The sequence below is a fragment of the Carassius carassius genome, chromosome 20, assembly GCF_963082965.1.
Source record: "Carassius carassius chromosome 20, fCarCar2.1, whole genome shotgun sequence".
NCBI lineage: Eukaryota > Metazoa > Chordata > Actinopteri > Cypriniformes > Cyprinidae > Carassius > Carassius carassius.
In genome coordinates, this window is record NC_081774.1 from 489386 (window position 1) to 512987 (window position 23602).

Genomic DNA, 23602 nt, shown 5'->3' on the forward strand with positions numbered 1-23602 from the left:
TCTGAAAGTGACACCTGCTGGCAGAGAACCAATTTGCTTTTTCAGTAAGCACGTCTACTATTTTTGCTACATATTTTTAAATGTGAACCAGTGGTTCGACAGAAAGCTAATGCATTGTAAAAATCTAAACAATTAAGACACTAAGATATATTTATGTCATTTTATATAATAATTGTCTAATAATAGCCTAATTGTTTAAATTAATATAAATTAATATATTTGACTCTTCCCTTTTCTTAAAAATTGTTTAAAGGCTGAAATGTGAAGTGCAGGCCTTAAAAGGTCTTTAAAGCTCTTAATTGTTTTTTTTATTTTTTTTTTAATTCTGCAGTTAACCATTTATTTTATGGTACCATTTGGAATAACTATTTATTTATTTTTAATAACTGTCCTCTTATATTGTTTTGAGAATGTTCTGTAATTAAAAATAGGACTTCTGTACGTTTGTTTGTTGCAAATTTACAGATAATGCAATTGAGACATTTATTTGCTGTGGTGATTATTATTTTTATTATTATTCTTTTTATTTTTTTCATGCGATGAAAGTCACTGGTAACCAAAACAGCTTTAAAAAAATACCTTCTCTGTTCCACAAAAGAAAGAAAGTCATTCAGGTTTGAGTAAATACACGAAAACGATATTTAAAAATAACTAACTTAAAAGTTTTATTTTGTTTTAATGTTTAATTTACATGTAATTTATTTAATCTAATTATGTATAATAAATTATAATATAAATGTATATTAAATTAATAATTAACAATACATTGATACACTTATAATAATTTATAAATGTGTAATATTTATAATAAATTAGTTATTTTTTTATTTATTTAAACGTTTAAAATGTTGAAGGTCAAATACATGGCATTATGTTCCAGGAGAGCCAAAAACAACATTAATTTAAAAATAAAAATGGAAAAAGGGTTTTATTTTTAAAAGTTATTTAAAAACTTCAGTTATTTTAATGTTAAAAGTTAAAACGTTAAATCATTTTAAAAATTTAAATTGCATCTAATTGTCTAGAGAAGAACAAACCGTAACAGTTCTATCATTTGTTTTATTCAATAATGCAGACAAATCGTAAATTTACAAATTGCACAAAAAACATCATTTATATTTATATCCCCCTGAGTGACTGTCATCAGTCCTCCATTGTTTCACTGCTGGAGCAGATGTAGACAAGAATGAGTCTTAAGAGATTGAGGTGTTCTGTTGTTAGATGTAATAATGAACACAGCTGTCGTCATTTACTCCTAACATCTGAGACACTCAAGACGCAGTGTATTACGTTTGTTTGTGAAGAGAATGCGCCCTTGATTCACCTAAATGTGTCTTTGTTTGCGTGACTCATTTATGATTTCACCTACAGAAGGAGTGGGTGTAAGGTTTATTATGAATCTTTGCTAATCTTTCCTAATAATGTTCTAATTAGCAAGTTTCACATGAATGCAGCTAGAGTAAACAGTCGCTCAGAGAGCAGCTCAGAAAAGAGGGGCGGAGTCAGCAGAGCTCATTAACATTTAAAGGAAAATGCTACAAAATGGCATGTTTTTGTTTTCTAAAAAAAAAATATGTTTTTTACTCTACCATTGAGAAATTTTAACCAAGCAATGTTAAAGACTTTTCATTAAGACTTTCATTATCAACTGGAAAATGGGCATCTGATGACCTCTTTAAGTACCGTGGGGTATATTTGAAAGTACTGTTATTGTTGTTGTTGTTGTTGTTGTTTGGTATCGTAGAAATACTCATTTTGTTTTGTTTTTCAACATGGTGCAATGGAAAAATCTGCCATGTTATAATAATGCAGATGTATGAAGGCAGACACCAGGCAGAGCTCGAGAAATAAAGGCGTATATTAGAAATAGAGAATCAAGACAGAAAGTAAAGACTCAGGAAGTCACTGAGGGAAGTTTAGTGGTTTCTTGCGTCACAGTCACTTTACACTGAAGCTTGTGCCGGTGCAGAGAGAAAGGTAAGGCCTGTAGGCTTCTCTCTATTCTCCTCTACATTTCTCGTCTCAATTCTTCATTAAGGTTTGCTTTTAAAAATGCCAGATCGTACACTCATAGGATGTTATCGGCTCGTAGGGGAAAAAGCCTGGGTTTATTTGATGATGTGAGCGTAAAGCACTCGTGGCCTTCAGATCTGATCAGTCATTTCCGCAAGAGCACCAGAGAGGAACAAACTCGCTGAAAAACATAGACGAACGTGATGCCAATCCTTCACAAGGTGTCGGAGGCATCAAAACCGTAGCAGGATTTGAGTCGATCTTCTGGGTTTGTTCTGGAAAGATATGAAGAGCTTGTAGAAAGCGTGAGGGTGTGGCCTTCAACTGGTGCAAAACTCAGAAAGTGAGAAGAGGAAACGCTGTGAGGTTGGCACGCGACGTGATGGAGATGTGAAGCTCTGCTGTGTTTTTTCAGACTGTATGTCATGCTTCAGCAAACCAAACTTTAAATGCATTTCTAAGGTCGACATGTTTTGTCTTATTTGCGCTCCGTTTAGTTGTTGTTGTCCTGTTTTTGCGTTTCCTTCTTGCATTTCTGCTGTGCTTTTTTGTGTTTCCTGTGGTTGTGAACCCAGAGCTTTATGCAGTTTCATAATCCAAGCGACTTCATGGAGTTTAATGCCTCGGTTAAGTAATTACATATAAATATAGATTTTTAATGGAGTGCATTTACTTGTGGCACCAAATGACAAGAAGTTGTTTTCTGCCCCTATATTTTTAGTGGATGTTTATAATTGGAAAATTCTGTGAACATTTGTAAAAGTCATTTCTTACTTTTAGGAGATAAAATGCTTTTTAAGAATATTTTGAACCGGTGGTTTTCTGAGCTGAGAATAATTTTGGTGGGTTAATATTAAATGGACACATATAAATAGAAGAAATTGAAACTTTTCTTCACTTAATTTTTTTATACTTTAAGAAAGTCTGAAATATTAAAAAAATTAAAAAATTGAAAGATTGAAAACCTACCCCTCTATATCAGAATATTTACTTTTTTGATCTACATCTTAAAGTGATATTGTTTTTGTATTTCAATAAGTGGGTGTGTTTATATAAGATGTAATATATATATATATATATATATATATATATATATATATTACAGTATATATACTATAAAATATTTTGTTTAATTCAATGTATTACTTGCAACTTTGTTATTATTTGTGAAATTTACTAGCAGTTTCTGAGCAATTTTTTTTTCACCATTTTTAAGTCTATAAATGCCTATGATATATAAATAATAAGTTTAGTTTTCTGACAATTGTATAAAAGTGATTGTAAGTGACTTTATGCTTAAAAAGAACAAATACCTTTTGAATTAAGGTTGTTTTTCTGACTGTATTGGCTGAAAATTGTTCATGTTTTAAGCATAAAGAAGACTTGTTATCATGTCATTTTACGGTAAGTCAGTAGTCGTCATCCAGTAAGACTATAGAGCTTTAAAATGAATGTGGATGATCAGATCAAATCTTTTAATCTGAGATTTTGATCAAGAACACAAACAGGAATCTATAATTAGATATTATAGAGATGTATGATATTCGACCACCTTTATTTTAAAGAATGAACACAGAATTGTGCATATTGTGGCTTATTTATTCTCTCTTTCTGTTTTTTTTATAGAGATCTAATTCTCTGGATATGAAGCGTGCAGTGATGCAGGATGAAGTAAATGAGTGAATGTCAGTACAGAAGACGTTCCTGCAGCGGCGCTGGACGAGAATCAGGATTAAACTCATATAATACTGTCAGATATTCTACAACAGCCGTCATGTGAGGTGTGACTTCACACAAACACTCATTAGATCAGCTCACACACACACACACACACACACACACACACACAAGGCCTGGATGTTAGAGAGGAGAGAGGTGAAGGAAAAGCAAGATGAGGAGAGGCCGGAGAAAAGGAGGCAGTCGGGACAAAGTGTTCGGATGCGACCTGCTGGAGCACCTCAACTCCACCGGACAGGACAGTGAGTTCATTCACACACTGCAAAAATCAGCTTCTTAGTATTTTTGTCTGGTTTTTTAGTCTAAAAATATAGGCATTCTTGAATCAATATGCATTTACTTGACAAGTAAAACAACTTAAGTCTTTTTTTATAAAAAGGATCACAAAGTTGTTAGTTTTTGCTTTAAATTAGCAAAACTATCTGGCAATGGGGTAAAAAACAATAATCTTTTTGTTTAGTCTTTGATTTAAGATTACTTTTCGTACTGCATTGGTAGATATTTTTGATTGTTTTAATCAAAAACTAACAAAATTGTTATACTTTTTTTTTTGAAAAGTTTTAAAATCATTTAACTGGTCAAGTACATGCATCTTGATTCAAGAATGTTTAGCTATTTATACTTTTGGTGCGATTTGTGAAAAAAGAAAACTCAGGAGGGATGGTTTTAATTAAACTAAATTAAATAAATTAAATAAAACTCTATATGGGCGGAGGCTGATTCAACTTCTCATCTTTTAGGCAAGTAGATAATAGGTGACATGTCATGAAATGTTTTTAATACGACGGAAACTGTATTTAACGTGCTCACAATTGCATTAAAACATTGTAAGTTATGCCTATTAATTGTAATGATTTAATTTCCTCAGTAATTCAAACAACGAATTGATTATATAGAGAAAGTGAGCAATGAACAGCTCATCAACGGAGCTTTTTTAAACTTCGAATCAGTTAAACCATTGCATTGCAAACGATTCACTGTTTCGAAGCGTACCGTGAATCATTTGATTCAGATCGGCACTTGAAAGCGCGGACCGCGAATCATTTGATTCAGATAGGCACTTGAAAGCGCGGACCGCGAATCATTTGATTCAGATCGGCGCTTGAAAGCGCGGACCGCGAATCATTTGATTCAGATCGGCACTTGAAAGCGCGGACCGCGAATCATTTGATTCAGATCGGCACTTGAAAGCGCGGACCGCGAATCATTTGATTCAGATCGGCGCTTGAAAGCGCGGACCGCGAATCATTTGATTCAGATCGGCACTTGAAAGCGCGGACCGCGAATCATTTGATTCAGATCGGCACTTGAAAGCGCGGACCGCGAATCATTTGATTCAGATCGGCACTTCAAAGCGCGTACGGCGAATCATTTGATTCAGATCGACACTTCAAAGCGCGGATCGCAGGATGGTTTTATTATGTGTTTATAATTCAGCAGGGGGAGGGGAGGGGGATCGCACCCATGCAAAACAACACAAAAATACTAAGTAAGAAAATCATTCGTTGGAGTGTAGTCTGAATGTGTTGAATGTGTCTTTTGGATTCGATCTGGTCCCTCTCGAACTCTTTCTTCTCTGTTGTGAGCAGTTCCTCAAGTGTTACGCAGCTGTAGTGAGTTCATCGAGAAACATGGGATCGTCGACGGGATCTACAGACTCTCGGGAGTGTCCTCCAACACACAGAAGCTACGGTGTGGCAAACAGGGTTATTAATTATGACTAAAACCATAATATCCTCACATTATTTAATATTGTTCTGTCCTTATTTTACTTCAAGGCAGCATTTTTTTTTTCGTTTTGTTTAAATTGAAGTATTAAGTTGATAATTAAAAAAAAAAAAAATTATATATACATGTATAATTGTTATATTGTTTCACTTTTTTTAAAGCTATTAAAGTTTCTCATTTACATTTAGGTTTTCTAAAATAATAAAAAATAACACCCTTACTTTTATAAGAGTTTTCTTAAAATAAGATTAAAAAAATATATATATATTTTTTATTATATTATTTTCTATTATGGAGATGCATACATAAAATCTATAATAATTAATAATTGTGTAGTGCATTAGTTAAAACTAAAACAAACAAAAAATGTTACCTGAAATTAAATAAATTAAAAAAAAAAACAAAAAAAAAACAACGTATTTTGTTTCAGCTAGTTGCAAAGGCAACATTTCTCATTCTCGTTTAATTTAAATTAAAGTACTAAAATTACTAAAAGTTAAACTGAAATAAAAATAGATAAAACATTTAACATTTAAAAAAACTAATAAAAATCAAAAACGTGAAACAAAATTACTTAACTAAAATTAAAACAGAAAATGTAAACGTAAGTAATAGTAACTATAATAGCATTATTAATATTATTATAGTATATTATTACAAATATTGCACTGGGGAAAAAGGAAAATAATAATTTGCACACTATATATAGGGTGTATAGTTTTGTATATTTTTCATTAACATCTCTTTTCTTTTTTATTCACATATTTCTTGGTTTATTATATTCAATATTCTGTGGTTTATTATGTGTGTGTGCCCATCATTTATTGTGGGTTTGTTTACATAATGGCAAATAGAGGATAATAATACTTGAGGAGGACTGACTTCATGCAGCAACTAAACTTTACCAAAACACTGTGTGATTCAAGCATGTTTACAGACTTCTGAAGGTGTGTGTGTGTGTGTGTGTGTGTGTGTGTGTGTGCAGGAGCGAGTTCGACAGTGAGGGATCTCCTGACCTCAATAAGGACCTGTATCTGCAGGACATTCACTGCGTCAGCTCTCTGTGTAAGGCGTATTTCAGAGAGCTGCCCAACCCTCTGCTCACATACGAGCTGTACGACCGCTTCGCCGTGAGTCTGCGTCTCTCCCTCGGCTTGCCAGTGCATCATGTACAAATGTGTGCTTTAAAGTCTGCATATGAATACGGTCGATGTTGATCAACATGCATTTTGTTTCCCAAATATAATGTCAATGTGTACTGGTATCAGATGAGATGCACACAAACTTATTTGTGTCCCCGGAGCACAAAACCAGTCATAAGGGTCTTTTTTTTTTTTTAAATTGAGGTTTTAACATCATATGAAAGCTGAATAAATAAGCTTTCCATTGATGTATGGCTTGTTAGGATAGGTTTAAAACTTTTTGAAAATCTGTAATCTGAGGGAGCAAAAAAAAATCTAAATATTGAGAAAATCATCTTTAAAGTTGTTCACATGAAGTTCTAAGCAATGCATATTACTAATCAAAAATGAAGTTTTGATATATTTATGGTAGGAGATATACAAAACATCTTCATGGAACATGATCTTTATTTAATATCCTAATGATTTTTGGCATAAAAGAGAAATGTATCATTTTGATCTTTACAGTGTATTGTTGTCTATTGCTACAAATATACCCCAGAGACTTCAGACTGCTTTTGTGCTCCAGGGACACATTATTATTTCAGCTAGTTGCAAATGCAACTTGACTTATTTTAATTTAATTTTTATTTTGAACAAAGCACAAAATAAAATAAAAATACTAACACAACAAATGTGTTGCAACAACAAAGAAAATTCATGTCCATAAGACGTTATACATTACAAAATTATTTTTCCCACCCCATATATAATTCTATAACTTTCCAGTATATCTTTTAATATTTAGCATGTATAGATATAGGAATAAAATAAAAACTAACTCAAAATATTTGTAAAAAATATAATAGTGAATCGATGATTCTAAAATATGCTAAAATGCACTGGATAAAGCTTGTATCTCTTGTACTGTAATCAGTGACAGATATCAGCCAAGATTGTTAATATGTGGTTATTTAGTCTAATTTAGGCTAGCTTAATCTAATTATCAAATCATCTGATGGCTGTGTGCACTCGTCTGATTAACAGAAGTGTCAGTTCCAATATGTAATGATGATTGCATTTCCAGAAAAATAATAATGGCCCATTTCAGCAATGGGATGTATTTTGCATTTAGAAGCTTCTCTTTGGTCTCTGCGCAGGACGCAGTGGCGATTCAGCTGGAGGATGAGCGTCTGGTGAAGATTAAAGAGGTTCTGAAGGATTTACCACCCATTCATCACAGGTGAACATGTCATTTTCTGTAAAACTGCAAAGACAAAAAATGCTTCAAAAAGCACACTGGTGTGTTTTGTCAATGACCTCAAACCTGGTGCAACAATACATATAGTTCCAATTAATAATAATTTAAAAACTGACGCTTCAAATCAACATTTCAAACAAAAAGAAATCCAAAAAGTTGTTTTTAATATTCAAATCTACAACTTCATAAAAATAAGTATTTATATATTTTATAAATACTAATGAATACTTAAATTCTTTATGACCTTTCATATAGAGCTATATAGGAATCTAGTGGCTAAACCATGGAATTGCATATGTTTTTCTTATTTTACTCCCAAGACATCACACTAATCCGGCTTCAAAAATGGGATTTTAAAGGCATTATCTGTAATTTAACATGAAATACTGCCTTAACTGAAAATGTATATCATGTATATATATGTGTATATTTTTTATGGAAAATTATTGCTTAAATATTAATTAGTACCATGAAATTCACTCAAAATACAAAATAAATAACACAAAAATATTATTGAACCAAAATATATATTACATTGATTTTGCAATAAATGCATGATTTATTTTATATACAGCTGTATAAATAAGGATATATGCATTATTATTTTTACAGAAGACAGGTAATAATTCCTGTGTTAGCTATTTAAGCTGGAGATGGCATTGTTTTTATGCCTAATGTTCTAGTGCATCAAAAACACAACTTTCAAATACTTTGAATGTGAACATGCATTTGATCTTAGAGGGCTAGATTTTCAGTGCATAAAAACTTAAAAAGACTTCCTAAAGCTTAAAATATATAGTGCAAAAGTGACTCTTGTGATACTTTATGGTGTTCGTTCTTGAGCTTGATGGTAGAATTTAGCGTCTAGTTGAACTGTATTCCCTTAATGCTTATGGTTTTCCAGGACTCTGGAGTTTTTGATGCGTCATCTGGTCAAGATGTCCACATTCGCCTCTCAGACCAACATGCACTCCAGGAACCTGGCCATCGTCTGGGCCCCAAACCTGCTCAGGTGTGTGTGTGTGTGTGTGTGTGTGTGTGTGTGTGAAAACATCTGCTTATTTTACATTTAAACAGCATATATGCATTTGGCAAACTACTTTTACCAATTTAACCAATTTAGGTAATTTAATCAGTGGTGTAAAGTATTTGAGAAATAGGACTATTTTTTCCTTATTACTACATTATGATTTCTGGAGTTAAATGTTCAAAGTATATATATATATATATATGTATATATATGTCATGTGACTTAAAGCTTTTCTCAGTTATATCAAGTTAAAAAATAGCATTTATCTTTATCCTGATGTTACTAAATGATCATAAGCTGACAAAATGACAGAATGTACACTTTTGAGTGAACAAAATCTTTCTGACCCAGAGTTTAAACTGAAGTTATATGTTTTTATAATAACCACCGCTGTCTAAAAAGTCTAAACATTTTTCAACTATTTTCAAATGTCAAACCACAGTGAAATCATCTGCGGCTAACATTCAGGTAAATCTGCTGTTGGAGAAAATCAGAACAATGAGAAAACAGTAATTTCCACAGGTTTCTTTATAACGTATTTAGATAATAAATATTAAAATCTCTACTGCCTCTTGTTTTCAAAAGTAACTTTGTAAAGCTGAGAAAGTTCTCACTTTTTTCACTTGGATGTAAATAGTTGTAACTTTTTGTTGTGCATTTTATTTATTCTTTTATTTATTTTTTGGATAGGTACCACTAATTTAGTGAAATATTTTTCACATAGTGTAACTGTTACACTGAAACAAACAATCCTTAATCAGTGTTTTTGTCTCATTTTCCAGTGCAAATATTTAAACATCTTTAAATCGAGAAACATTTACTTGAAAAGGAAAATTACTATTAGTTATATTAGATATTAAGATCTGAAAAATTGTAAAAAAAAAAAAAAAAAAAAAAAAAAAAAAAAATTTGAAAGAGAAAACCAGATTATAATGATGGTTGTTGTTTGTTTGTTTATTTATATTCTGTGCATAATTATAAATAAGTGCATAATTATTTGCAGATCGAAGGACATCGAGTCGACGGGTTTTAACGGCACCGCGGCGTTCATGGAGGTTCGGGTTCAGTCCATCGTGGTGGAGTTTATTCTCACTCACTCGGCTGAGCTTTTCCCTGGAAGCGGTATTTCATCTTCCTTAATAAACCCTCTGCATTTTATGTTGTTTTCATCATCATCAGTATTACGTTTCCAGTTTTCTCAGGTGTAAAATGTTGATTTTATTGTTTTAATCCAGGATTGTCTGTGGAGCGCCGGAAGTCCCTGCCATCTCCATCCATACTGTCCAGTTCAGACGATCATTTCTTCAAGTCTTTACCGTTACACTGTCCAGGAAACCTCAGTCCAGGAGACGGACCTCCAGCAATGCGGTCGTACCACGCTATTATTGACGGCACTGACAAGTAAGACTGATGAGAAATAATGCTTCTGAATGACCATCTGAACATCTGAAACATGTTAAACTGAATTTGAACACGGTGGATTACTGTATGTGTTCATCTAGTGGTCAGAAAGATGAACCACACCTGTGCCTCATTCACATCTGGCTCTGAAACTGATTTTTCATAAAAAAAATTTTTTATTATTTATTACCTAATTCTCAAGTGATTTTTATTTTACTTCACAGTATTTCGTTTTATTTTATTTTACTTTACCATATTTAATTTTAGCAGACTGCCCACAAAACTATTGGTGCCAAAATTATTATTATTATTATTATTATTAACCTTTATTTAACTTAATTTTATTAAGCTTAACCCAGCTGTAACATCACTACATACAATACTAAGTATGTGAGATTAGGATTTGTTCATCCCTAACAGATTTGAGAAAAGTAAGCTAAAGGTTAAATAATAATGATTTTGAAGATAATTTAGTTAGATTTTTATATTTTAATTTATTTCACATAATTTATTTCACATAATTTAATTTAATTTAATTTAATTTAATTTAATTTAATTTAATTTAATTTAATTTAATTTAATTTAATTTAATTTAATTTAATTTCATTTCATTTCATTTCATTTCATTTCATTTACATGAACCCAACTGTAACATCACTACTTTAAAACATTAGGATTAGTGCCTCCTAGGGCTGGGACAACGCGTCGAGGTCATCGATGACGTCGACGCAAAAAATACGTCGACGCAAAATATGCGCATCGATTCGTCGACCTGTTTTTATTTCTCTAAAAACCGTTTGCAAAACGTTTACCTTATGTGCGCTGAATATACGCGATGGCCGGATCAACATTCTGTCCAACGTTATATAACCAATCCAGGGGTTTTTCTGCATTGATCTTTTTTTTTGGCGGCTGTCAAAGCCTTATTTGATCGGTGAGTGACAGTGACCGAGCGCGTACGAGAGAGAGCCCCGGCTGCGCGCGCACTCACAGTCTTCAAACAACACGAGCGCTTCTTGCTCTCTCCCTCCCTTGTGCATATTAATCAAAATCATTAAACACGATAGAAAAAGGGCGAAACACCCAAGTTTCACGCGCGCTCACGCACTCACAGTCTTCAAACTACACGAGCGCTGTCTTGCTCTCTCTCTCTCTCTCTCCCTCTCTCCCTCTCCCTCTCCCTCGTGCATATTAACCAAAATCATTAGACACGATAGAAAAAGGGCGGAACGCCAAAGTTTCACGTGGAGCATTCAGAGATTTTTTTTTCTCCATGACAGGCTGCTGGCTCCCACTGTTAATTTTTATTTTTTGGAAAAGCACTCCCTGTATTGGCTTAAAGCCCTAAAGTTTACATTGGTTACTGTATTCTTTCAATTGCTCTAAACAAGTATTTTGGGTGAACTTTTTTATTGAATGCTAGACATCAAGTTGTTGTTATTTTCATCTGAAAGAAGAACTTTTTTTCAGTAAGCTAGGCCCTATGTGTTCAGTAAGCTTGTTTCAGTAAGCTATGTGTTTTCAAGGCTTCAAGGTTTTATTGAATGCTATCTCTATACAAGTGCAAAGTAATGCATTCTTAGTCAGTCTTTTATTTTGTCATTTTTAAGAGCAATAAACATATATTGCAATGTTAAGGAATTCATGTTTTTTTCATTCAGATATGTAAATCAATATGTATAAATTGTTAGTAGTCAACAATGTTTGGAATAACGGCGTTTAAAAGAACGGCGTTAGGTAACAACGTTATTTTTTCAGTAACGGGGTAATCTAACTAATTACTTTTCCCGTCGTTACAACGCCGTTAACGTTACTGAACGTTAAGTGCGGTGCGTTACTATGCATTGATTTAATATGCACTCCGAACGCACCCCTGGCTCACACAGCGAGTGAGCAGGTGGGTTAATTACGAGATAAGCGATTATGATTGGCTAAGGCAGAGTCATGTGTTTCATGGTAGCCAATCAGAGCCAGTGTTTTTACACACACGCGACAGCGGCGCCAAACACACACAGTCACACACACGCAACAGCTACACAGAGATTCGCAGCAGCAGGAGAAATGGCGAGTCAGGAGCAATCCGATGAAAAGTTGGCATTTTCAAGGTGGAGATATAAGCACTACTTCAAATTCATTGTAGTCAAAGGCAAGAACGTGCATGTAATGTGTGACACACGCATCTACAAAGCTAGTGGCCAAAAACACTTCTCTTACAAAGAGTGCAGGATAAAACTCTTGCTGTCTGTTGACGTGCAATAAATCTCGAAAGTTATGTACGAACACCTGTCTGTTCTACTTATTTCAACTGACTTGTGAAAACTGCTAAAAAAAAAAATACTTTGACATATAGCAACTTTTTTTTTTTTACAGTACCGCAAATAGTTACTTTCCCTGGTAACGAGTTACTTTTATCATAGAGTAATTCAGTTACTAACTCAGTTACTTTTTGGAACAAGTAGTGAGTAACTATAACTAATTACTTTTTTAAAGTAACTTTCTGGTAGTCAATTAATGGGGAGATAATCGAAATCGAATCGGTCTGAAAAATGAATCGTTAGATTAATCGATGCATCGAAAAAATAATCGCTAGATTAATCGTTTAAAAAATAATCGTTTATCCCAGCCCTAGTGCCTCCCCAATAAAGTGAGTTGAGAACAATAAGCTAAAGGTGCCTAAAAGTTAATCAACAATGAATATAAAAACAATGATACTGATGCTTTCATGTAAATGCTAATAGCATCAAGACACAATTATGGACTGTATTCTCTTATTACATACTCGAAAGTACCAGTGATGTATGTATTTTAAGTGCATAATTGAACTGTGCTTGATGAGATGTAGCCATTGTCATCCATTATTTTTTATATATTATTTTATTTTATTCCCCTGCTTCACTGATCATGCAGAGTCATAAGCATTAAGCTTGACCATCTGTGTTGTGTTCAGGAGGAAGGGCTCCCTCAAAGGAAGGAAGTGGAGATCCATCTTTAATTTGGGTGGGAGACTCCAAGATCCACGCAAGAAGAACAAATACTGTCCTAAAGGTGCGAGGGTCTGACTGTAAACCAAGTTACAGCTGAGTCATAGAGTAGTCTGGAAATGCAAAATTAATTTTTGCATGACTGACATCAACAGATAATTGCCTACAAATGTCTCCCCTCTTACATCTAATTCATAGCTTTTGTTTCTCATTATATCTTCTGAATGCACAGATAAAGAGAAGACAGGTCTGAGGCCGGCAAAGAGCATGGACTCTCTGAGCTCAGGTGCTTATGCAGTAGATGGTATGAAGAGCGTTTCATCATCTGCTCATCAAAGAATAAAGATTCATCTATTTATTTCAGTCTCGAAGTCATATTTCATCTGAATTTACTGCAGTAAGATATTAGATGTTGCACATTTGTTGGTGTTTAATATTACATTATTCACCCCACTGAGTGTATTTGTGTATTTACACAAATACACTCAGTTTTTGTATTTACACTACCTAATTTAGAATTTTAATTTTAAATCTAAAATCATTCTATTTTTATTAGTTTTTTCCTATTTTTTTTTAGCTAAACCTAATCAGAGATATTTTTATTTTTATTTTCAACACTTTTAGATTAATTTACCTAATTTACATGCATAGTTTTCTATTTAAGGAACATATTATCTTTATTTTCTTGAACATAATTTTAACTTTAACATTTTAAAATTTAAACTGTTTTAATCTGTTAAAAATAATTTGTTTTCAACATTGATAATAATCAGAAATGTTTCTTGAGCAGCAAATCAGCATATTAGACTGATTTCTGAAGATCATGTGACACTGAAGACTGGAGGAATGGTGCTGAAAATTCAGCTTTGATCAAAGAAATAAATTACATTTTAATAAATATTCACACAGAAAATATATATTTAAAATGTTAATAATATTTCACAATTTTTATAGTATTTTTGATTAAATAAATGCAGCCTTGGTGAGCAGAATAATAATAAATGTACCCCAGACCTTTAAATTAACACAATCTTGTATCACTATTATTTTATTTGTCTCTCAGATTCCAGACATCTTTCTCCTCTGGTTGTGTCCACGGCGTCAGGCAGCTCAGAGGGTGTGGCTTCTGCCGGTGGGGGCGTGTCCAGTGGATACGCGGTGACCTACAGGCGAACGGGCGGAGCTCAGGTCAGCATGGTGAGCAGAGGAACCCCGGGCACTTATAACCGTCTGCAGTCTGGGGGCGGAGACGAGGGGGTGTCACAGGGCATGGCCAGATCGCCCGGAATGACCAGCAGAGCAGACCGGCGTGCTGGGATACACATATCAGGGCCATTTTCAGTGACCGTCCCACTTCATATAACATCTGGACTGGCTCTGGGTGTCCTACATGGCGGCTGGAATGATAAAGAACAACCCCTACAAGGAGACAAAGCAGAAGATGAGGACGTTAAAATCATCGAGACAGAGTCCACAGATGGGAATCCCCAGAGCAAAAATGATATAGTTCAAGAAAGGGAAAGCAAAACCAATAGTTATGTTGAAAGTCAGGAGGATTGTGGGAAGGATATGGCAGAGATTACAAGAAAGGAGATCAATGTGCCAGAAAATGGAAACTCACCGTGTGGCAAAGAAGCGGAGAACGAAAATCTGAGCCAGAATCAAAAGTCTATGAAGGAAAATATAAAAGACCCACAACCACAAAATCAAGAGGCAACCACAGAAGAGGATTACATGGGTAAGAGAGAATAATATTGAGATTATTATTCACTGACATGTAAATTCTGATGATCACGTGCAATTTAGTTTAAAAACAGCTTTTTTTGGCAATATTTTCATAAATTAAGGCAAGACACTGCAGGTGAATAAGGTAAGAGGTGTCTGAATTAGTTTTCTGAAATTCAGTGTTTAAATATGCAAAATTAGGCATTGTCTAATTAAATATGTACTGATTTGCATACAAGAGAAATCTGAACATTGGTTCAAAATTCTTGTTTGATTTTGTTGACATATTAGAGTTAAAGGTTTTAAGGAGATTTGCATTTCTCTTTTTATCACTCCATGAAACAGAAAATACTGTCAACAGGTAGAATTTATTTATATATTTTTACCTTGTGTTTAGGAGTAAAATGTTGTCTTGATCAGTGTGAATGATATATGAACAAACCCCTCAGTAAAAGCCTTCAGAATATAGAGAGGAATAAAACTCTAAACTTTGAAGTTTGTAAGTGCTGCTGAAGTGGAGAAAAAACTCACCAAATATATGCATTTTCGCCATGTTTTCAGGAATAAAATGTTATAAATATCAGTGTGAATGTTATATGAACAAACCCCTCAGTAAAAGCCTTCAGAATATAGAGAGCAATAAAACTCTAAGCTTTGAAGTTTGTAAGTGCTGCTGAAGTAGAGAAAAAACTCACCAAAGATATGCATTTTCGCCATGTTTTCAGGAATAAAATGTTATAAATATCAGTGTGAATGATATATGAAAAAACTCCTCAGTGAAAGCCTTCATAATATAGAGAGGAATAAAACTCTAAGTTTTGATGTTTGTAAGTGCTGCTGAAGTGGAGAAAAAACTCACCAAAGATATGCATTTTCGCCATGTTTTCAGGAATAAAATGTTATAAATATCAGTGTGAATGTTATATGAACAAACCCCTCAGTAAAAGCCTTCAGAATATAGAGAGCAATAAAACTCTAAGCTTTGAAGTTTGTAAGTGCTGCTGAAGTGGAGAAAAAACTCACCAAATATATGCATTTTCGCCATGTTTTCAGGAATAAAATGTTATAAATATCAGTGTGAATGTTATATGAACAAACCCCTCAGTAAAAGCCTTCAGAATATAGAGAGCAATAAAACTCTAAGCTTTGAAGTTTGTAGGTGCTGCTGAAGTAGAGAAAAAACTCACCAAAGATATGCATTTTCGCCATGTTTTCAGGAATAAAATGTTATAAATATCAGTGTGAATGATATATGAAAAAACTCCTCAGTGAAAGCCTTCAGAATATAGAGAGCAATAAAACTCTAAGCTTTGAAGTTTGTAAGTGCTGCTGAAGTGGAGAAAAAACTCACCAAATATATGCATTTTCGCCATGTTTTCAGGAATAAAATGTTATAAATATCAGTGTGAATGTTATATGAACAAACCCCTCAGTAAAAGCCTTCAGAATATAGAGAGCAATAAAACTCTAAGCTTTGAAGTTTGTAGGTGCTGCTGAAGTAGAGAAAAAACTCACCAAAGATATGCATTTTCGCCATGTTTTCAGGAATAAAATGTTATAAATATCAGTGTGAATGTTATATGAACAAACCCCTCAGTAAAAGCCTTCAGAATATAGAGAGCAATAAAACTCTAAGCTTTGAAGTTTGTAAGTGCTGCTGAAGTGGAGAAAAAACTCACCAAATATATGCATTTTCGCCATGTTTTCAGGAATAAAATGTTATAAATATCAGTGTGAATGTTATATGAACAAACCCCTCAGTAAAAGCCTTCAGAATATAGAGAGCAATAAAACTCTAAGCTTTGAAGTTTGTAGGTGCTGCTGAAGTAGAGAAAAAACTCACCAAAGATATGCATTTTCGCCATGTTTTCAGGAATAAAATGTTATAAATATCAGTGTGAATGATATATGAAAAAACCCCCCAGTGAAAGCCTTCAGAATATAGAGAGGAATAAAACTCTTAAGTTTTGATGTTTGTAAGTGCTATATAAGTGAATTGTAATTAAAATCCACATACACAAATATATAAAGGGTTGTAAAATAAATACCTAAAAGTGTATTTTAGAAGTTTTTTTCCTGAAAAAAAAAACATTGTTTACATAATCTGAAAAAAAAAATCACTTGAAAATTGACCAGTGCATGAAAAAAGTTTTTGCCTGTAGCGTCTTAAGTATTTATTGCACTTTATTTTACCTATTTGCTTTTGTAGATTAGAATTGCAATCCATGTCTTTGAACATTTTTCTCTATTTCAGCAGCACTTACATAGACCAAAACTTACAGTTGAATTCCTCTCTATATTCTAAATGTTTCTACTGAGGTGTTTGTTTATATATCATTCACTTTTATTTATACTTTTAACATTTAATTCCTAAATAAAATGGTATTAATGTTTTTTTTGTCTATTGACAGTATTTTCTTATTTATGGAGTGATATCTTTTCTAATGCGAATCAAGCAATAATTTTGATTCAGTGTGCAGATTTCTGTTCTGCAAACTTATGTAAAGTAATACAATTGTTCACTAATCTTAATGTAATCAAATCAAATTGGGGAAGTATTGCTAGATATGAAGGGTGCCTTTCTTTAAATGTGTGGGGGGTTATTTCTGGATTGTTTTCTTTCTACTGAAATAACACTTTATGAAAATCCAAACAACCCAAAACAATAATTAACTAAACTGATTAGTGCAAGAATAAACAATGTTTTGCCTGTAGCATTTTGCCTTAAACCTTAAAGTAAATTTTAACTCCTCATTACATGAGCTCTTTGAGGAAATAGTGTGGTAGAAAATTAAAGCAAATGTAAATGTGTTTCCCATAGAAATGAGAGGAAACCTCCATCAGGAACCCATCAGTCCACACTACTATGAGGACATGGAGTTTCCAGAAACGGATCTGCCACTTGATTTCCAGGAAGCTTTCGGGTTCTTAGATTCGATGGAAAGCTGTGCTGCAAACCCGGTGTGTTCATGCATATTATAATGAGTACTTAGCATACACAAATATAGGGAAAATTATTACAAATAATATATTAAAACCATAAAATTGTTTAATTGCTCTAATTAAATGTACATGTTGAATTAAAATATTATAAAATTTTACTATACAAATAAAATTTCTTTAGATTTAACATTTTTACCGTCATAATACATTACGGGATTATGTGATGCTGTATTAAATTATTCTATAAGAGGTTTTAATTTAGTGGCAGTGATTAATTTGCTGAAAAGTCTTATAAAGAAGTTTAATAATCTTATGTATATGTAATAATCTAATATGCTGAGCACACTTACTATGTCTGTACCTAATGTCAGTTTCTATTCGTCAGGTTGAGTTCTCAGTCGAGGCGCCTTTCGAGAACGAATATGAGGAAGAGGAGGATAAAAACAAGGACAATCAATCTATTTTCTGTCCATTGCAAAACTCCACTAATGACTGTCAAACATCTGCAGCCAAAAGCAGCAGCCCATCCTTTACACACAGGCCTCTTTCTGGAAAATCACACAGCCTGCCGTTTAAGTCCCGCCCCTTCCTGCCAGCCCTGTCATTGTCCTCAGATGACGAATATAGCCCTGCTGATGATGATGAGTCTGATAAAGATTCTGAATATGAGGACATGTTTTGTCAGAGTCTCCCAGCCTGCCAGGATTATCAGGGACTGTCTTGGTTGAGTCTAAAAGCCACTGATGGCTCGTCTACTAACAACAATGTAGATCTTCACACTAGTAACCAATCAAGCACACTTCCTCCAGAGAACAATAATGATGCGCAATCCATCGACCAATCAGAAAACACGATTCCTGCCATTTCTGCATTGACAGACAACAGTGAACCCACTTTTGAGCCACTGCTTGGTGAAGAACATCTCAGTTCAGATGCATTGAAGACAGATGAAGTGTGTATGGATGAAAAGAAGAATGAAGAGAGACATTCAATGGATGTGGAGAAGGATAAACACACACTGATGTAAGTGCAAGATGAAAATTAATTTAAATGAGAATGAAACTGGTCTTGTAAAGGTTGTCAAGGTCCAAAAGTAACCAAACCCCATAAAATGTTACATAAAATACTACTATTAATAATAATAAACATTGATATAATGTAGAAATTTTTAACAATTTAATTTAATTATTTTTCTTAAAATATTATCATTAAACAAGTTTAATTGACAGTTTCACTGTCTGCTTAGTTTTGAATAAATCTACTGAATAAACATTGCATAAAAAGTTCACAGCACACAAATATTGCGTGAAATTAAATTATAATAAAGTAATACAATTTATAGTAGTAATATAAATTAAAATAATTTAATCATTAGATTTTTGATTAAAATTTAAACCAAATTAAATTAAATTACATGTTTTTAATTATAACTATCTTAGTTTGATCAATATCTTCAGTATTGATTCAGTAAATATAAAATAAAATGTTTTGGAATTACAACCATTTTTATACACAGCACCCTCATTTTCAGGGGCTCAAATGTAATTGGACAAATAAAAATAATCCTAATTAAAATGTTAATTTTTATAAATATTTAAATATTTTTTATATATTTTGTTGAGAATCCTTTGCAGGCAATGTCTGCCTTAAGTCTAGAATAATAACTTAAAAGAGTTAAATATATATCACACACAAAAAATTCTAAATACATTTTTTAACCGTTTAATTAACAGACTGAAATCTTTCCCAGTATTAATAAAAACATATTTTATCATGCATTTATTGTTGTTTTTGTAGCTTTCTTTTTATGGAAAACATAAACCTGAGAAACCTAATTCTCCTCTACTAGCTTACATTTGTGTTTTAAGGCAGAAAGATAATAATATGGGTTTGTAACATTAACAAACTATCTAGTCTTTGTGTAATATTTGACTTTTGCATGTGTACAGTGGAGAAGATGATCCAGAGAGTGAAGCCAGTGAAGAAGACACTTATTTTGGACCGGACTCGATTCCTCCTTCACCAGAACCCGACCAAACTGAGACCGACAGCATCATTGTTCCTGAGCCCATCCCAGCACTGTCTCCAGCCGAAGATGCTCAGCAGGTGCTGGATGCTGACGGTTGCCTTGGTAACAGCGGGGTACCCGTCACCGATGAGCTCACAGATGCAGACCAACCGCCGGAGGAACACACACAGATTATCAACGAAACAAAGACTGAACAGGTTCAAACAGTTGAGGATGAGAAGAGTGAAGAAACTATGAAAGTTACAAGGAATATGGAGGAAAATGAAGGAGATGAGTGTAACAAAACAGATACAGGTGAAGGAAAGTGTGACGATGTTGAGGAAGATGCAAAGGCTGGATCTGTAGAAGAATTTAGTGATGGGAATAAAGAACAAAAACAAATCAACATAACTGAAAGAAAAGAAGATTTAGGTGAAAATAGTGGAGACTGTGAGGAAAATCCAAAAGATGGACCTAAAGAAGAAGCCAAAAGACAAGATTCAGAGAAAAACCATGTAGAATGTGAAGAACATGCAAAAGAAGAAGAACAGGACAAAAACGAAGCTGAAAGACGAGAATATTTAGCAGAAAATAATGGAGAATGTGAGGAAAATGTAAATGATGGACCTAAAGAAGGAAACGAAGCTGAAAGACGAGAAGATTTGGAGGTAAATAGTGGAGATTGTGAAGAAAATGCAGAAGATGGATCAAAAGAAGAAGCCAAACAAGATTTAGAGGAAATCAGTGGAGAATGTGAAGAAATACATGAGGAACATACAAAAGATGGAGAACAAGAAGCTAAAAATTTAAAGGAAAATAGTGAAGAATCTGAGAATGTAGATGAGGAATATGAAAAAGAAGGAGAGCAAGATAAAAACGAAGCTGAAAGACGTGAAGATTTAGAGGAAAATAGTGGAGATTGTGAAGAAAATGCAAAAGCTGGATCAATAGAAGAAGCCAAACCAGATTTAGAGATAATCAGTGGAGAAAGTGAAGAAATAGATGAGGAACATATAAAAGATTTAGAGGAAAACAGTGAAGGAAACTCCGAGGAGGACGAGAATGTAAAAACAGAAAGTTCTGTTGAGGGAGATCTTTCTCCTGATGCTGGAGACGATCTGGAAAAATCCACATTCGAGCAGCAACCAGACGAGATTCAGCACGAACCAACAGAAAGCAAAGAAGAGACGTCCGATCAGATCTTAGCAGCGCCTCGCAAACGCTCTCCACGCAAACCTGCGAATGCGAAAGCGGTTCCCGTCGTCCCTCCCAAACCTCAGACCTCCAAAATCACAGCGTTCACGTTCAGAAAACAGCTCCAGCACAGACAACATGATGATAAAGAGGCACAAACCCACCAAGAACTCACAGCGGAAACTATAATGACGCACAGAGACGAGGATGAAAGCGCAGAGACCGGGACAAATCTGGACTCTGAGAGTCCCGGAGAGAGACGAGGGACGTGGGACGGTGGAGCGGATCGCAGGAGAGACGAAGACAGAGAAGCAAAGAGGAACAGCGGCATCAGCATGTGCTTCGATCAAGCTGTGGCTCGAGCCTCGGAGAAGAGGAGCACAGAGAGACTGTCCGGAGCGCAGTGGGACAGAGAGAGCCGGAAAGACGGGAAAATGGACTGATGTGAGAGCAAACGTGCAACGGGTTCACCTTTCTTTCAATATACTCATTTTCATATGATATAAAGTTTGGGATCAGAACTATTTTTCATGTTTTCTTTTTTACAGGAGTTTCTACTGCTCATCAATGCTGCATTTATTTGGTCAGAAATACAGGAAAAAGTGTGAAATTATTAAAATGTAAAATAAGTGTCTTTTCTATTTCAGTATACATTAAAGTGTAATGTATTTCTGTGATGCACAGCTGTATTTTCAGCATCATTCCTCCAGTCTTCAGTGTCACATGATCTGATCTTCAGAAATCAGAATAATGTGCTGATTTATTATCAGTGCTGGAAAGATGCTTAATATTTTTTGGGAACCTGTGAAACATTTTTTTTTCAGGATTCTTTGATGAATAAAAAGTTAAAAAGAAGAGCATTTATTTAAAATAGAAATCTTTTCTAACAATATACACTAGAGTTCAAAGGTTTGGGGTCAGTACATTTTTATTCTTCATTTTTTTTTTAAAGAAATTAAAGCTTTTATTCAGCAAGCATGTGCTAAATTAATAAGAAGTGATAGAAAAATATTTATATTGTTTAAAAAGATTCATATTTTGAATAAATGCTGTTCTTTTCAACTTTTTATTCATCAAAGAATCTTAAAAAAAGTATCACAGTTTAAAAAATATATATATTTGGCAGTACAACAGTTTCCAACATTGATAATTGGTAATAATAAATCATCATATCAGAATGATTTCTGAAGATCATGTGACACGTTATACTGGAGTAATGATGATGGAAATTCAGCTTTGCATCACAGAAATAAATTATATTTTAAAGGATATTAAAACAGAAACCATTATTTTATATTGTAATAACATTTTACAAGATGACGGTTTTTTTCTGTATTTTTGATTAAATAAATGCAGCTTTGATGAGCAGAAAACACTTCTTTAAAAAACATTACAAGTCTAACTCATACCAAACTATTGAACGGCAGTATATTGGGAGAAGTGCATCTCAAATCATATAAAAATATTTGTATCATTTATATCTTAATATTCATACAAAATAAAATGGTTGTTTACAGATCAGCCACTCTATAAATATAAACTAGTTTTTAAACCAACACATTCATTTTCAGACTGATTTACTGCTTAAATGATTGTGTTGCATTGCATATCCTAATGCATTCAAAACCTCAGGAACAAATGCATAAGAAGCCGAACACATCTGCTTTATAAGGACAGTAAAACAATCTGTATATGACGTTTTATGTATTTTAATCTCTGTATACATTCAGAACATTCAATGCATTTCATTTTAATAAAATTTTATTTTCATTATAAATATCTCTGTGTGTATATGGTGTACACTTTTTTTAAGGGATCTAAAATATGGTCATGCAGAATAAGTCACATGCTTTATAAGTACTAATAAACAGCCAGTATGCATGTTAATAACTAGTTAATAGTGAGAATCGGACAATAAACTAAAGCGTTATCTCTTTTCTGCAATGGACTGTCCAACTTCATTATGTTCATTGCTACATAAACGATTATATAATTTAGTACAGAAAAAATAAAATCAAAAGCAGGCTCTAAGAAATAATGTAAGTGATGGAGGTCTTAGGGTTTTTGACTTTATTCAGCCATATTATAAAAGGAAGCCTGCAAAACTATTCATGCAGAATAACTACGTTAACAATATAATTTGTTTTGAATAAACAGAAATAAATCATTGGGTTTTGAGATATGGTATTTAAATCATATTTTAGGGAGTACAGTATCACCAGTGCTATAAAACTATTTATTATTATTATTATTAATAAAAGAAAGTGAACCTATAAACCTGTCTCTAATAATAAAAATAATAATATTTTGTTAATGTGTTACCACTTTTTGGAACAAGCTATGTAAATAACTACAAAAACTAATGTCAGAATAAAGGCATTTCATATTATTTTTATTTATCACAACTCAAAATCTTGAATTCAGTACATTGTTCATCTATTTATTATTCTGATTAAATAA

At 33.4% G+C, this 23602-nt stretch overlaps 1 protein-coding gene across 1 annotated transcript; it reads left to right on the forward strand.

Moving 5' to 3' along the window:
- Positions 1–1921: 1921 nt before the first annotated feature.
- On the forward strand, positions 1922–22246 carry LOC132095949 (rho GTPase-activating protein 30-like). Its single transcript, XM_059501041.1, has 14 exons — positions 1922–1977; positions 3640–3992; positions 5340–5442; positions 6464–6608; positions 7760–7842; positions 8765–8872; positions 9894–10012; positions 10126–10291; positions 13239–13336; positions 13505–13558; positions 14336–15010; positions 17819–17958; positions 18326–18963; positions 19890–22246. Exons 2-14 carry the CDS (start codon positions 3905–3907, stop codon positions 21583–21585), a joined length of 4113 nt encoding a protein of 1370 aa, XP_059357024.1. The 5' UTR covers positions 1922–1977; positions 3640–3904; the 3' UTR covers positions 21586–22246.
- Positions 22247–23602: the final 1356 nt, after the last annotated feature.

What these genes read in the sequence shown, in the direction of transcription:
- LOC132095949 (XM_059501041.1), top strand. Translation starts at nt 3,905, where the DNA reads ATGAGGAGAGGCCGGAGAAAAGGAGGCAGTCGGGACAAAGTGTTCGGA. An exon ending in TTACCACCCATTCATCACAG is followed by an intron (nt 7,843 to 8,764) that starts GTGAACATGTCA and finishes ATGGTTTTCCAG; the next exon opens with GACTCTGGAGTTTTTGATGC. An exon ending in TGAGCTTTTCCCTGGAAGCG is followed by an intron (nt 10,013 to 10,125) that starts GTATTTCATCTT and finishes GTTTTAATCCAG; the next exon opens with GATTGTCTGTGGAGCGCCGG.